Raw genomic sequence first — 15,933 nt, 5'->3', positions numbered from 1 at the left:
ACACTTTTTTGACTCAGACTTCATTAGATCAATCACAGGCAAATTTTTTTGGGCCAGAGGTAGAAAGTAGAAAGGTAGAAAGGTAGAGAAAATCCATTAAAAAGAAATTGGGTCTCTACTAAAGTCTATTCACGATAAGTGTGCACTCTTTTTTCATTTACCTATAACTTTTGAGGGAATTCTTCAGGAATTCTTCAAGGAATCCTTAATCATAGAACGTCATCACTGTGAAAAAAATTCTCAAAAATAATAATTCAGTCAAAAGATATCAAACAAAGGTGTGTACATAAAAAAGTCCTTTACTGCTAATTTAAGAGAGCTGAATAAGCGAGGCAACCTTTTCATAATCGAGGCACAAGCGGGAAGCCACAAATTTCGGATAGCTGGCTGGCTGGCACTGGGAGTTAGTTCATGTAATGTTTCCAGCTCACCCAAAATGACACTAATACGCATGCGTAATTTGCCGTTCTTTTCAACCACAAGCAGTTAATTCCCGTGACAATCAAAGAAAAATGAATCTCTAGGGGTGGAACAGTCACTTTCGGTCGGGGTTGTGGATGGCGAAATATGAAATTTGTCGTTCTTTAAAAATTTGTCGTTCTTTTTGTCGCTTTTTAATAGTCATTTGTCGTTCTTTTTAGATGATCTGGAAACGTTAGATGAACAGTCTCCTGGCACTGGGCAAACAAAAAAAATAGATCAATTAGCAATCAAATCTGGCTATCTGGCAGTCTGTTAAAAAGTTTGTGTGGGTACCATTTGCTGAAGCAAGTTTTTTCATTCAAAGTTGCATTTGTTGATGTTTGTTGGATCATATTATCTAAAACAATTGGTAAGTATAAATCCATCAAATTAATGCTATTATTATGATTGATGGGATGCAGCTCCCTCCTCCTTCTCCTCCTCCTCTCACAACCTGGGACTGCACCCTCCAACCATGGACATCCCTGAAATATCTGGACTGATTTGCGTGTCTGCATGGGTTAGATCACATTCTGGAGGGATTCTGATGGCTGGTGGTGCACACCAGGTCATTATAATAGACCTTTTTTCAAAGAGGCTACCCTGTTGAATAATTATGTCCAGACGATCTCAATCGAACGGAATCGACGATCGAACCAGTCGAACCAAATCGAACGCAATCGACCGATTGAAATTCGATTGTCGAACGCAATCGAATCTCAATCGAACGTCAAAATTCTGGGTAATATTCGATTGGTTCGATTGTTGTGCGACTGGACACTGGTTCGACTGGTTCGATCGCCGATTCCGTTCGATTGAGATCGTCTGGATTTATTCTTGCAGCTTTCCAACATCCAAGCTCTCAAACATCACAAGCTGAATGAAATTACTTTCGATTTCCCGTAGAAATTATGCGATGAACAATCCGGGGGTCAATAAATCGACGATCGAACGCAATCAAACGCAATCGAACATCAATCGAACGCAATCGAATATCAATCGAATCTGAAAATTGCGGTAATATTCGATTGAGATTCGATTGCGTTCGACAATCGAATTTCAATCGGTCGATTGCGTTCGATTTGGTTCGACTGGTTCGATCGTCGATTCCGTTCGATTGAGATCGTCTGGTTATGTAGTCCAGCAGAAAAACAATGATAAAACCATGCATAATTATTACAATATGCATGATACAGTAATTATGCATGGCTCTATCATTGTTTTTATGGCTGGAGTACATAATTATTCAACAGGACGGCCTCTTTGAAAAAAGGTCTATTAGAGGAATGTTGGTGGATCGATCGTTGTTTGCATTCGTAGGAATTCCAGGAGTAATATTTTCTGGAAATTTCTGGAGGATGCGGGGCCGGAGGTTGTGCTTTCCCATTCTATTTGACGACCCTGGACAATCCGTTGGGGGTCACTTAAAAAGGTTAGATCATTCCAGGCCCAGGGCCAGGGGGATTCCGGGGGTTGTCCAGGAGGGTCGCTGCTGGGGTTATCAGGGGAGCAACCGGGTGTATCTGAGGTTTTCCAGAAGACGTTCCAGGGGGAATCGGAGGTATTCAGGGGCTTCCATAGGTGATATTTCCAGACAATCTCAATCGAACGGAATCGACGATCGAACCAGTCGAACCAAATTGAACGCAATCGACCGATTGAAATTCGATTGTCAAAGCAATTGAATCTCAATCGATCGCAATCGAATCTCAATCGAACGTCAAAATTCTGGGTAATATTCGATTGGTTTGATTGTTGTTCGACTGGTTTGATCGTCGATTCCGTTCGATTGAGATCGTCTGGCTTTATTCTTGCAGCCTCCCAACATCCAAGCTCTCAAATATCACAAGCCGAATGAAATTATTTCTCGTAGAAATTATGCGATGAACAATCTGGGGGTCAATGAATCGACGATCGAACGTAATCGAAAGCAATTGAATATCAATCGAACGCAATCGAATATCAATCGAATCTGAAAATTGCGGTAATATTCGATTGAGATTCGATTGCGTACGACAATCGAATTTCAATCGGTCGATTGCGTTCGATTTGGTTCGACTGGTTCGATCGTCGATTCGGTTCGATACAAAGGTTCATTTGAGGGGAAAAGCTTAACTCTCTTCCTAAAACAAGGCCAGTCTGGAATTTGTGGCCTTGTTGGTATATACACCAAATACTTTGTATATTGTTCTGGAGTATACATTTAGGGCTTGAGAATGCACACCAACCATGGGTATTCAGAATCCCCGGATATTTCTGGGGCAATCCAAGGGTCGCTATAGGTTGGTTCATGTTTCAAGGGGATTTTAGGCTATCATCAGGGGGCAACCAGGGGCAACCACAATGGTATCCAGGGCATCAGGGGTTTCCAGGTGAACGTCCCGGGTGAATTGCACCAAATTTGTACCGTGTCCTGTCCGTCACACTTTTTCTTACAGGGCCAAGTACAAGAGTGGTACAATTAATTGGTTTGTATTTTTTGAAAGAATACTATAAAGATACAAACTTTAACCGTCGGGAGACGTTCCAGGGGCAAATAATTCAGCTTGGGGTCTTCCAGGGGTGATATTTTTGTTTGCGTGGGGTTTGATAGGTTAGGTTGTTGAGGGTGTAAACTGTCTTCAAAAAATCTTTGCAGTATGGTTTTGCATGTTTCTCGAATTTGATACTGCCTTCTTATAACAACCCTGGACAACGCCTAGGAAATTTGATAAACTCAATCCAATATCAATCGAATCTGAAATTCCAGGTAAAATTCAATTGTGTTTGATTAATGTTTGATTGATTCAGTTTACATTCGACCCTACCAGGAGTTTCCTTTGCAAGGTTTTCAATCGGTAGTGATACATAGTGCTATTAGCACAGCAAGCGCTGTTTTCACGGAAATCCAGCACAGGAAATACTGAAATAGATACCAGAACATTCCTGTGCTTCCAGTGCACGAAAAAAGATATCTTTTTGCACCAAAACTTGCCAGTCAAACTTGAGCAAAATTAATTAAATATTGAACGAGCCAATCAAGTACATGAGCTAAATTAAAAATTCTGTCAAATTAATCAAATATAGCCATCAGCGAGGTAATTTGGGAGCATTCCTTGCTTTTGGGGGTGATATTTTATAGGATTTTTGGGGTAAAAGGAAGGTAAGAAGTAAAGTTTTGTATTATAAAGTCTCTTTTATACCCTTTTATACCTTTGTAGACATGTTGAAATAATAATGTGACAAACACTTCAACCATCAGCACTTCTCTAAAATACTGAAATTGAAAACATGTTGTTTACTTGCGATTTTTTTTGATAGGATAAAAGAAATATTAAAAAGGATCATGAATTTTTACTATTAAAGCCATTTTCATGATTTTTGAATATTTCCTCAACTTCAGTCTTTGATATCTTTCTTTTTAGAGACTTCAGACTTAAGCCTATTTTTTTTCTTTCTTCATATTGTAATTTTCATGCAAAATCATAATTAATTCAAAATCTTTCTATCTGCATTGTAGTTGTTTTTAGAAAACACAATGCTGTGGACAAATATAAATAGTAAAAAAAAAAAACTCAGGAAATTTGTTGTATAATACAAGTGTTATATTTTAATGATGATTAATTATATAATAACAAAAATACAACTGACCCTCTTTATCCCTTTTTCTAGGACACATTGTATCAAATTCTTTGAATGGAAAATTCAGGTTATTATGATTTAGTGTTTATTGTTTAATTCTTTCGTAGTTTTTAATTTAATTACCAATTTAAAAGCATTGCCACTCTGCTAGACTAAATACAAAATTGAAAATAGATTTTATCTTATTATGTAATATTATGAATTATATTAGTCTTTAAACTTCTTACCAAAGCTTCCAAAGAATCAGACCCTATAGAGGAGCTGAAAGAATACCTTAACGATGAAGGAAAAGATGATGACCCGTATACCCTTCTGGAAGATTGGTTGGATGATGATGATGATGAGCCAAAAAAGAAAAGGAGGAAAAAGAAAACAACTGCCAGATTTTCCAGCGTCAAACGTGACAAATTTGGAAAGCGTTCATACCCATACAGTGGAAAAAAACGGTATCAAGTAAAAAAGAAACTTGAGCAAGGTAAAAAACTTTCTTGATTTGTTTATAATAAAGTTGGTGGCCCAAAGCAACATTTTTACTTTCTTGATTAAACTTTTTTACATCACCCGAGTTCATCATTTTGTATATTCAGTGCTTGAATTTTTGCCTGATATTATATTCTGAGTCTGAATGTTGGATTGATTCAGCCATGTAATTAAAATCAAACTGACTGAATCAAAAAGCACTTTCATTTGATTTTGGGTTCGACTGAAAATAAAATGATATATTTATTATTATTTTCAGATTCAAAGACTATACCGAGACATGAATTATCTACCCCTGCTTTTATATTTGACGACCAGTACCTTCCTGACACAGGTATTTTTTATTTTTTCATACAATCTCTAAAATTTTGATAGGTCTTAAATCCCAATGAGATTGCTTAAATGATAACCTAGAAATCTACTTTACCAATGAGACAGGTTCTATATTTTTATGATAGATAGATTTTTTATTCATGGTTTTGTAAAGGGTAATGAGAATAATTTTTTTATAATTGCCATCATGTTTGAGACAACGTCTTTTATGAATTATAGCCTTTGAAGATCTGCCTGAAGAAACAGCCAAAAAAAAGAAAAGGTCCTGGAAAGAACGAATGGAAAGAATCGAAAAAGCATGGTCAGAGGAAAAAGAAAACATTTTCAGCTCATTAAGATTGAAATCAGCGTTTTTATCAAAAGAGAAATGTGCTTTGTGTTTATCTAAAACAGCTGCTGTGGATTGTCACGAGTGTCGTATTCACTTATGTGAAATTTGTGATCGAGATATTCACAATAAAAACCCACTTCACAACCGCTTTTCATTTGTAAACGACAAAACTCAAGCTTTGACACCAATGCAGGCCTTAAATGATAACCTAGAAATCTATACTGTTGGTGAGTAATATCATATAACCTTGCATATTCAAATGATTATGGCCACTTGAATTTGTCCAAATTGTAATAATTTAAAACATGAAGTTAACCCTTTAAGTGCCGATGTCGTATATATACGACATGGGCTATATAGGAGGGCGAAGCCCTCCTGTAATGCCCAGTTTGAGTTAGAAATCGTTATTTTTGGTCGAACTCGTAGGAATTAGATTGTCCTTTATGGTCAAGCAAAAAAAAATCAAAGTGAGTCTTTCCAGCGAAATTTTAAGCAAAAAAGTCAAAAAAATGCAAAAAATTGACAAAAATTCACTTTTTTGAGATTCTGACCGTTTTTTGACTATTTTTGGTCAACGAGTGATCCAAGAACCTCCAAATTTGGCCCTGTTTTACTTTATTCTGTCTTCTAGTGAATTGATTTGAAATTTTACAACTGGGCACCTTTTCATCAGTTCAGTCAGGTCGCGCAGCGGGCCTGACTGCTTTAATTCCTAACCTACCCCCCCCCCTTGGCCGCCGCCCACCACGCCCTTCCTAAATCGGGCGGCGCCGAAGGCGCCCAAAAGAAAGAAGAGACTCTAAGCTATCCAACGAGCTATATACGAGCTTCTAATTCCTTCTAGATCAGGAGATATAAGCCCTTAAAGTTTGAACTAGCGATTTTTTAAAAAAAACTTAGAAAAAAGGACCCTGGCACTCAAAGGGTTAAACAAAGAAAATTACATGTAATAAATGTAAGTTTATTCTTGATTTTATTAAATTCTTCTAGATCGACTAGTTCCATTGAGACATGCTGTGTGCATATGTGGGTCTAATAATTTTGAAGAAATTGTCAAACAAGGAAATGTTGTGGTTATAACAATGACAGGTATTATGCTTTTAACTGCTTCAGCTGATTAAAAGCTATTTTGATAATTCCTCATGAAGTACTAAACCAGACAAGTCCATTGACTGATGATCTTTCTCGCCGTCCAATTTTGTAGGTAAATTTGACTTGGTTCCATTCGTTCTTCAATGCTGCCATTGTAACCAAATTGTCGACCCTTTCAGTCTCAAGAATATCTTAATATCTGGATTCTGGCCATCCTCCCCAAACAACTTTGGATGCTTGATAAGCGAAGGTGTATTTTTAACATGGGACCATTTTAGAAAGCATATGCCAGGCTCTTCATCTACATCCTTTTTGGAATCATTGAATGATTTGACATTACATTTTGGAAGGGTAAATATGTTAAACATCACTTTCATGTAGAGTAGTACTAGGGAACTTCTGTTATATTGCTAATTGTACAATCAAAAGGAAATTTTTTTTGCTTTGAAATCGACAATGAAAGAAATTTCAATTTAAAATTAATTCCAAAAATTAAAACTAAGTTCTAACAATGGAGGATTGTTTTTTTTAACAAAATATAATTTGATTTTCTCGTTTATATAGTGATCTGTGCAAATTTTACATGGTTAATATTATTTCAAACCTTTTTATTTCTTCTATCATCTGTAGCAAGGAAGAATAGTGCATTCATCCTTTTCTCAGGCATTTAAACAATGGAACTTTGCAAAATATGAATTGGAAATGAGTCAGGGAATGGACTGGATGAAATGCCCTTGCTGTTCTATCAAACAACACGCTTGTCATGTCGATGGTAATTGTAAACTTTACCGGTACAAAAATTCAGGAAGGTAGGTCTAATCTATTCTAGACTTTAGCATTTTGATATTACTAATTTTATGAATTGATTATTTAGGATGATGATTATGATAATGATAATGGAATCTTTCATGATAATAAAGTAGAAACAATATGATTTGGATTTTTGATTGGATTGGGGATTCTATGTTTTTGGTCTACTTTATTTGTTTTACTTTATCGGTAATTTATCTATATAACAATAAGTAATATAATTTCAGTCGACGTCGAGAATCTTATTATGAGGAATCATTCATCGCTGAAGATAAGAAAGTTGACAACTTTATATCATCACTTCAACTTACAAAAGGCAAAGCTTTGAAGGTAATTAAATGTTCTAATTCAATGTTTCAAATCAAAACATTAAGGCTTTCGTTTTGAACTTTGAAATTCATGATTTAATAGCTCATCACCTATTTTTTGTTGCAACCTCTACAAAACTGTTAAGTCTAGAGGCTTTATAGGTCACCAAGATTCTGACTTACACACAATTTGAACTTGTCATACCCGTTTTTTTGAATTTACTTTCTCCTGTAAATTGGCCAATATGTTATTTACGTTACTTGTATGCCAGATGTACAAAATAAACCATTTTGATTAGCTTAAAACATTTCCAACACAGCAGACCTAAAATACACTGGCTCTGTTTTTAGTCTGAAATTTAAGAGTGAAAGTTTTCGGAAAATCTTTATAACAACATCTTTTACTCTATTTTGCAAATTCATTTCAGTCCTTTACAGATACAACTTGTGGAGGAGAATGGTCGGCTGCTAGAAATATCGAGAGAAAAAAGAAATCAGTTGACTACACTGGTCTTTATGTTGCCAGTTGCCGCCACCAATACGGACTTAAATCAGTCAACATGAAACGGGGGGAAATATATGCTTATCCAGCTTATCTATTAACAACGTTCATACTACCAAACAATGTTGAATATATGTTCGCGGATGTTATGTGCAAACTTTGGACGTACCTTTGCAAAGTTGACTCGGACCTGCCATCAAAAATAAAAGGTGCTCTCAGTGTAATGCACGCTAAAGGCCACAATCTTAATTGCCAGGTACTTACTTTTTGATCATATGATTGTTGAAAGAAATAGTGAATATAGGAGTTTCGTGCCTTCTTTGCTTATCAGCTACAACCCGAGACAGACTCAAATAACTAGCTTCTTGGAATATAAATATAAATTTGCTATTATGTAATATTTAACATTGTTTTTCCAGGTCAATTGGGACGGTGAGTGGATACAAGGGACTGGAAAATCAACCGGGGAAGAATGCGAACAGTTGTTTTCTTACCTTTCAAGATGTGCTAACACGACAAAGTATCAGACGCCAGAAAGTTAGATTTATTCTTTACTTCACTTTTAATGCTTTTTGATTTAAACAGTATGCTGACTAGCTTTCACATCCCTTTATTGTCCATTTCTTTCCAAATCTATACTAGCATCAGTGCTGTGTAATAGAACTCTGAATAAACATCTTATAAAACGGTGGAATGTAACGCATTGTTTTTGTTTCGGAAAACAAGTGATGTTCCAGCCATGTCCGCAAAGGCTCGAAGAAAAGCCATATTATTGCTTTCTGCGGACATAGTTAGAACATCAGAAATCAATGAAAACTCAGCAAGTTGTTTATCCAGAGATCTACCGGGTGCACCAAAAAAAGTATACATGTTTGTCGAATGACTGTGAAAAAAACTTTTTTTCCATGTTGAAATTCAAAAAATCATCAAACAGCGAGTAAAGTTTTTTTGAAATAACTTTCGAACTACTTTTTCAAATTTAATTTATGATAGCTCAAAATTTCTGGATGTGTCAACTTTTAGCAAATTCATCCTTAACGTTGACATATTTAACGTATTTCTTTTTATAAAATATAATGCATTCAAGCATACCGAGACACAGATTTTACCACTTTAAATAATAACACTATTGCTTTAAAACAGTAGATGATAAGCATGTAGCAGAAGAGACTTTCCTAAAGAAACTCAGAAAATTGTAATAAATCAATTTTTGCGTACTTATTATAGATCGTGAAGAAACACTCACTGAAATGATTCTGTTTTGGAACAGACGAAAGACTCTAAACCTTGCCCAAAACTTGCTCAAAAAATACAACCGGGTACACTTTTATATTTTTGGTACCTTAAATCTTAATTTCTAGTGTGCTTTATTACAAAAAACCGATCAGCATATGGTAATTTATCCATTACAGTTTTTATGAGCCATATGATGCCGATTATGAAAGTAACTTTAAATAAGAACAAAACTTGTTTTGGGAGCCATATCCACTTAATGCAATGTTACCTTTGTATTTTGGAAGAAACAAATAGGGTAAAACATGAAAAATGATTAAAATGATTGAAAGTCTCAATTGTTTCCTTTAAAATTTATAATTTTGGAGATAAATTGATTTATAGCAATCAACATTTGGACTGAAATAATCGGCAACCTCATGCAAAGTTGTTTGTAAGTAAAGATTCAAATAATTCTCATTGTAGATAACGAATGAAGTATCAAAATTTACATCGAAGTTGAACAATAAATGCCTGGAGATGAAGATTGATTTAAAAGATGTTGATTTTGTGTCTCTCCTCAACAAACTGAAGTGTTTTGCACGTGGAGGTATCACAAAAAAATTTAACCATCTTGTATCAAACAGCCTCATTATCAATTAGCAATGCACAGACCCGTAGTACTTCTTTGTATCTTCTGTTCTTAATTTTTACATCCCTGTTTCATTTACCTGGCGTAAAAATCAGTCATCTCTTAATCATACCGGGTGACTAACAACAACTTTGCATGTTTGACGGCGTATTTGAGCCGTAAAAATAATGCAAAAATCTCAAATTCGTTTGAGTGATATAGGAAGGTCCAACTTGAAGCATAATTTTTAAAAATTTGGATCATTTGTTACTTAGTTATGACCTATTTAAAAATCTAAAACATACCATACAAGAGGAATTGCAAGCTCATACGTTTTTAACTACTGGGTTAAACTTAAAAAGTTATACCGTTTAAGCTAGAATGTCTTTGGTTACATTCAAGACTTTTTTCGGCCCAAGAAGTTGCCAAAAGTACGAAGTCTTTTTTTTAGTCATCCGGTATTCCTTCGTTTTCTAAGTTCCGGTGAGTGTGGTGTTTTTGTGTTTTTGTGTTTTTGTCCTCAAGAGATAATTATAATTGAATTTTTCATATAGTTCACTCCAATTCTTTTGCTCAAAAACACTAGAATCGCTGTATAAGGTTTACTCGACTATCATGGAATACTTTTCATTTTTCACATAATTTCCCCTGACATATTATATACACTGATGTAATTTCGTTTTTTTTTAATTCGGTGAAGGGAAAAGAAATGTCATCTTATTTGATTAACACCAACACCTTTTTTGTTTTCAGGTTCGTTATCACCTGCCAAACCCTCACGTTGCCAACAAATGCTCCTTTTGAAACATCAACTCGATCAATTTCCGTCAAATGCATGTCCAGCTTCAAAAGAGTTACTCAAGAAAATAGAACTACCTGACTTATCGGATCTTAAAATACCTATTTTGTTGAAAAGCAAACCAGAAAAAGAATCAATCTTGTCAACTGTTTGGGATAATGAAGTATCATCTACACAAATTAATGGAGAACTTGATAATTTGAAAAGTACCATTCTTGTACCTGCTTTTCAAAACGCAATACAATCTTGTCGCTACGAAATGCTCCATTGGAATATAAAATTGCAAAAATATGCAGGTTAATATGCATTCATTACAGTGCGTCCATAATTAAGCGGTTACACTCGATGAGTTAAGCAAAACCTTGTTATTATATCTGTTGTGTTATAATAATCATTGCTGTTTAAATTGATCGAGTTTATTGTTCCAAAAAAATATCTCATTTCAAAAAAAAAAATATATATAACAGATGAAAATCATAAAAACACTATAAGGATTTTTTACATACTTACGGTTAAGATTTGACCGCTTTATTACGAACACACGGTATAGTTGATTTTTTCTTAATTTGAAAAAATTAAAGAAAAAAAACCTTTATTGTCCCCCCGTATTTCTTCTATACTTTAATGTTTGATTTGCTTGTATCCTTACATCCTTATCCCTTCGCGGTAACCATTCTATTATTTTAAGTTACTCGATATGTAATATCCATGCGACATGCGTCGTACATTACATCATAAAAATTGGAACATTCTAATTGCAATGGTAAAATGAATACATCCCTCAAAGTCATATAAACCATGGCTAATGTAAACTAAACTTTTTAACAACTCAACTTACTTATTCAGATTCTGCAAAACTAAGAATTGGATGTCGAGCGAAATTCACAGAATCGAACAAGAAGTTAAAATGTCTACTAGAACGCTTTGTTACAGTGAAATCTTCAGAGGAGTGTAGCGAATTTGAATTAATAAAAGGTAAATATTAAATTAAAAAAATATATATAACATTATTGGAATCGGGATCTAAAATTACTTAATTTGGAGTGCTGAGTAACAAATTTTTTCAGTTTTGTTCTCTCTGAGTTGTCCAGTCAAATGTGGCCTTTGATATTCTAATTATATTAGCAAAGCGATGAATATGTATGAGTTCATACTCTTTAACTTTAAAGGCAATCGATCGAGATTTATAGAAATCTAATATCAGTCCGACTAACGTTTAAACAATGTGATAATATTGCAAACCTTTTGCATTTTTTAATCAATCAAAATAGAACATAAACGCGCGTTGCATCAGTTTATTGTTTATGTGTTTTTTGTAATCACAAAAGTAAAAAAGTCCAGAAAACTTTTAATGCCTTGGTATTTTCAACGTTCTTGTTTTTCACTGCTGACACGCTGTTGACTCGGCATCTGACATACATATTAACCCGATCGATTGCCTTTAATATAACTTAAAACATTTACTTTTTCTAAACTTCTTGAATTTTCTCGAAAACTAACATTTTCAGCCAAAATTTATGTATTTAAAGAGTCATTCACGAAAATTAATCTGTTTAAAATAATCGAAATCACTAAAGCTTATTTTAATGAAAACTTCTAACAGTTTGGTTGTTTACTTTTACAGAGTCTAACCATCGATTATTACTGGAATTGAACGCTAAGAAGGAACGCTGTATTGAAGAAATCGATTTGCTGATTAGGGATATGGAATCTTACCTTATATTTTATACATCCAAAATCGCAGAGTTGAGTGCCAAAGCTGATACAAGTGTCGTGTTTGAGGTATGTTTGCTTTAATAATGTACTTATCTTTTATAAGATACCCAGTCCTAAAGCAGAAAAGCAACCAACCTAAAATGCCAATTAAAAATTCGTTAAAACATGATAATTTGAATTATTATCCGACGCGCTTAAATAACGACATTTGATTGGCTTCTTTAACTGTCCAATATTTTTGCATACATTGATGATATGCACCATTGCAATGTCTTCTGACATTACATCACGGACCCAATAGGGACCCAATAGCTAGATTGGTTGTAAGTGACGTAAAATCTGTCAATATGTCACTTACAACCAATCAGCTGTTGGGTCCTTGGAAGACATTGCAATGGTGTATATTATGAATAGCTTCCGCGGAGGCTATAAATTTCTAAAATTGACGTCACGCAAGGATTTTGTTGATAATTCATGATATGCATCACTGCAGTGTCTTCTGAGAACTTTAAAATTTTCCACCCAATACATCACTTAAACAATAGAAAAAGTGACGCATTGGGTGGAACGAAAACAGAAAAGTTGCATAATTTCGTGAAGTCATTGCAGTGGTGCATATCATGAATTGAGCATCTTCTTTTCTACAAAATAGAAACTCACCCTTTCGAAGGAAAACTACCAATAATCCCGATTTATGACCTGGAATTATGGAATTATATAGGAATTATACTTTTCTCGCAAGCCCAAAATTTTTGCATATTGGATTCGACTTTGTCCAGTAACTGTTTAGTAGTACCAAAAAGAAACATATCCGAATCTTTTTTATCTGATGCAAAACAATTTTCACTTTAGGACAAAGAGTCTGGTGAATGTCAACTCGGAATCAGTTTTGCCAAGGAGCAATTAGAGAAAGGGTTCACTTGTTTCGCTTCGGTCCTTCCCTTGGAAAAGATCGAGTATTATCAATCCACATCAGGTGTCAACTACAAACCTTGTGCCGAAGAAAGAGAAGAACACGAGGAGGAGGATGAGGAAGAGGAAGTAGCAGCCGTTGCAATCGAGACAGCTGCAGAAGAGTTAGAGGATCTTGGCATCGACCATTTAGATGTGGAAATGGTACAAAGCCTAGGATCTGACTTGTTGGGTTCATTCGATGTAAGTGATTGCACCCAAGGAGATAGTTTTGTTATTCTCCCCGAACGTTTGGGCCAAGGTCGTTTGAATGGCAGAAACGGGAGTAACGCTTGTTGCGTCATTTCTATCTTGACTGGCTATTTTATGAGCCAGCGTTCAAATATTAACTTCGTAAGCAGTGTTCCTTTGTTTGTTGGCTGCATTGAAGTTGGAAATACTCTGCACGAGGAAGCTGCTAATCTACTGGTACAAGAAGCAATCGACCTAGTACCAGTAGATCTTCATGTTTTAGAGGAAAGAGGATCCTTACCAAAAGATTTAAACGAGGTCATTACATATTTATTCTTGAATGCCAGAATCATAATAGTGACTTGCAATCACCAATCCATTTGTTTGGTTCGACCCACTAACAATGAAAAAGTGTTTCTTTTCGACTCCCATCAGCACGTCGAGATGGGGCCGTTGATCGCTTGGTCGGAAGAAGATATTGCAGATATCATTGAATATATTCCTTTTAAGGACAAAGAAGATCAAATATATTTGTGTTCCATTCAGCATTAGCTGTTCAATAACCTCTTATACGCACAGTGTTATGGCCTCAAAAATGCTGATTTGCTGTCTCTTGCCTTTATCCCTTTTGTTTTCCCAGTGTAAACATGATTATGTGCTTTAGTTTTATGAGAGACCTTTTCAGAACACTTATATTTTTATAAGCTTGGGAATTGTGATACCACCGAAATATATTGCTTGAATGTTTTTTAAAAATAAAAATTTTAAACTTTGGATAATGGCTTCAAATTATAACATACCTTTTTATTTGTATTCAATAAAGTTAGCTTATGCTGAATGGATGAAGGGAAAGTTATTGCTGAAAAACCAAACCTGCATTTTAGGGGCCACTAGAAAAATGCTACCTGACTTTGAGCAAAGAAAAAATATGATTAAAAGTGAAAATTTCTGAATTCAACTTTTGGGAAAGATTAAGAAGGTGCTACAAAAAATTGGAAATATTTTAAATTTGCGATTTTAGAAAAAAATTTGAAAAGCATTTTAGGGGCCATATACTGTACTCTCTGCTCGATTTTTTGTTTCTTTGTCTTCAGAACAATTTCATATTCGCCTTTTAGCGAAAATTTATATTTCATGGACACGTTTACTTTTAATTTCATTGATTGATTGTACTTAGAGCTGCTTAGAGGGAATTTTTATTATAACTATGTTATTTCAATTTGTCTAACTAGTTTCATTCATAACAAATGTTATATCGGTAAACATCCAAAATACAAATGTTTGCGTAAATTCAAGCTGGTATTTTTCTTCTTTGATTTTGAACTATTCCCTTTGATATTTTGTTTCGTATTTGAGGTATTTGGATATCAAATCATATCTTGTCATGCCATGGCGAATTAAGATTTGATTATATTACAAAAACAAAAAAACGTCTCGCCACCAAAAGAGTTTCTGATTAATCAACTGTTTAGATAACATATAACCAACATGAATATGAGTTCTTTTAAGAAAGAAACTTTTGTCAAGAAAATAAATGTAATATATACGGGTACCTAATAGCCGGGGGGTTTGGAATAAGCAGGGGGGTTGGAAAAAATCTCAAAATTTAATAAGCGGGGGGGTTGGAATAAAAATGTCATGGGTGGAAAATGTTCGAAAAGGAGGCTGATACAGCAGAATTAGGGCAAAAGAGGGAACTTTCAAAAAAAAATTTCCCAAAAATCAATAAGCGGGGGGGGGGTTGTAATAAGAATGTACTGGGTGGAAAATTTTCGAAAAATTAATTAGCGGGGCCCCCCCGGCTATTAGGTACCCGAGAGTATCTACGGTCTTAGATATCATTTACCCCACTGGACTATCAGCTATTTGGAGAAAACGAAGCCCCAGTGAAAAAAAAGCGGATCGATTCTTCTCAATTAAGTATCCACAGTCTTAGATATCATTTACCCCACTGGACTATCGGCTATTTGGAGAAAACGAAACCCCAGTGAAAAAAAATGCGGATCGATTCTCCTCAATTAAGTATCCACGGTCTTAGATATCATATACTCCACTGGACTATGAGTTATTTGGAGAAAACGAAACCCCAGTGAAAAAAAAATGCGGATCGATTCTTCTCAATTAAGTATCCACGGTCTTAGATATCATATACTCCACTGGACTATGAGTTATTTGGAGAAAACGAAGCCCCAGTGAAAAAAATGCGGATCGATTCTTCTCAATTAAGTATCCACAGTCTTAGATATCATATACCCCACTGGACTATCAGTTATTTGGAGAAAACGAAGCCCCAGGGAAAAAAATGCGGATCGATTCTCCTCAATTAAGTATCCACAGTCTTAGATATCATTTACCCCACTGGACTATGAGTTATTTGGAGAAAACGAAACCCCAGTGAAAAAAAAATGCGGATCGATTCTCCTCAATTAAGTATCCACAGTCTTAGATATCATTTACCCCACTACTAGACTATGAGTTATTTGGAGAAAACGA

At 35.0% G+C, this 15,933-nt stretch overlaps 1 protein-coding gene across 1 annotated transcript; it reads left to right on the top strand.

Annotated features, from left to right (window-relative positions):
• Positions 1-677: 677 nt before the first annotated feature.
• Positions 678-14,221, top strand: LOC136805427 (uncharacterized). Its single transcript, XM_067062012.1, has 17 exons — positions 678-832; positions 4,114-4,150; positions 4,316-4,558; positions 4,823-4,897; positions 5,116-5,454; positions 6,218-6,316; positions 6,432-6,670; positions 6,950-7,128; positions 7,357-7,459; positions 7,866-8,195; positions 8,359-8,476; positions 9,167-9,258; positions 9,638-9,761; positions 10,536-10,877; positions 11,428-11,556; positions 12,206-12,363; positions 13,150-14,221. Exons 2-17 carry the CDS (start codon positions 4,138-4,140, stop codon positions 13,990-13,992), a joined length of 3,426 nt encoding a protein of 1,141 aa, XP_066918113.1. The 5' UTR covers positions 678-832; positions 4,114-4,137; the 3' UTR covers positions 13,993-14,221.
• Positions 14,222-15,933: the final 1,712 nt, after the last annotated feature.

Source organism: Clytia hemisphaerica, unplaced genomic scaffold (assembly GCF_902728285.1).
Source record: "Clytia hemisphaerica strain Z4C2 unplaced genomic scaffold, Clytia hemisphaerica genome assembly, whole genome shotgun sequence".
Taxonomy (NCBI): domain Eukaryota; kingdom Metazoa; phylum Cnidaria; class Hydrozoa; order Leptothecata; family Clytiidae; genus Clytia; species Clytia hemisphaerica.
The sequence above is the reverse complement of the archived record's forward strand: the minus strand, read 5'-3'. Positions and strand labels throughout refer to the sequence as shown.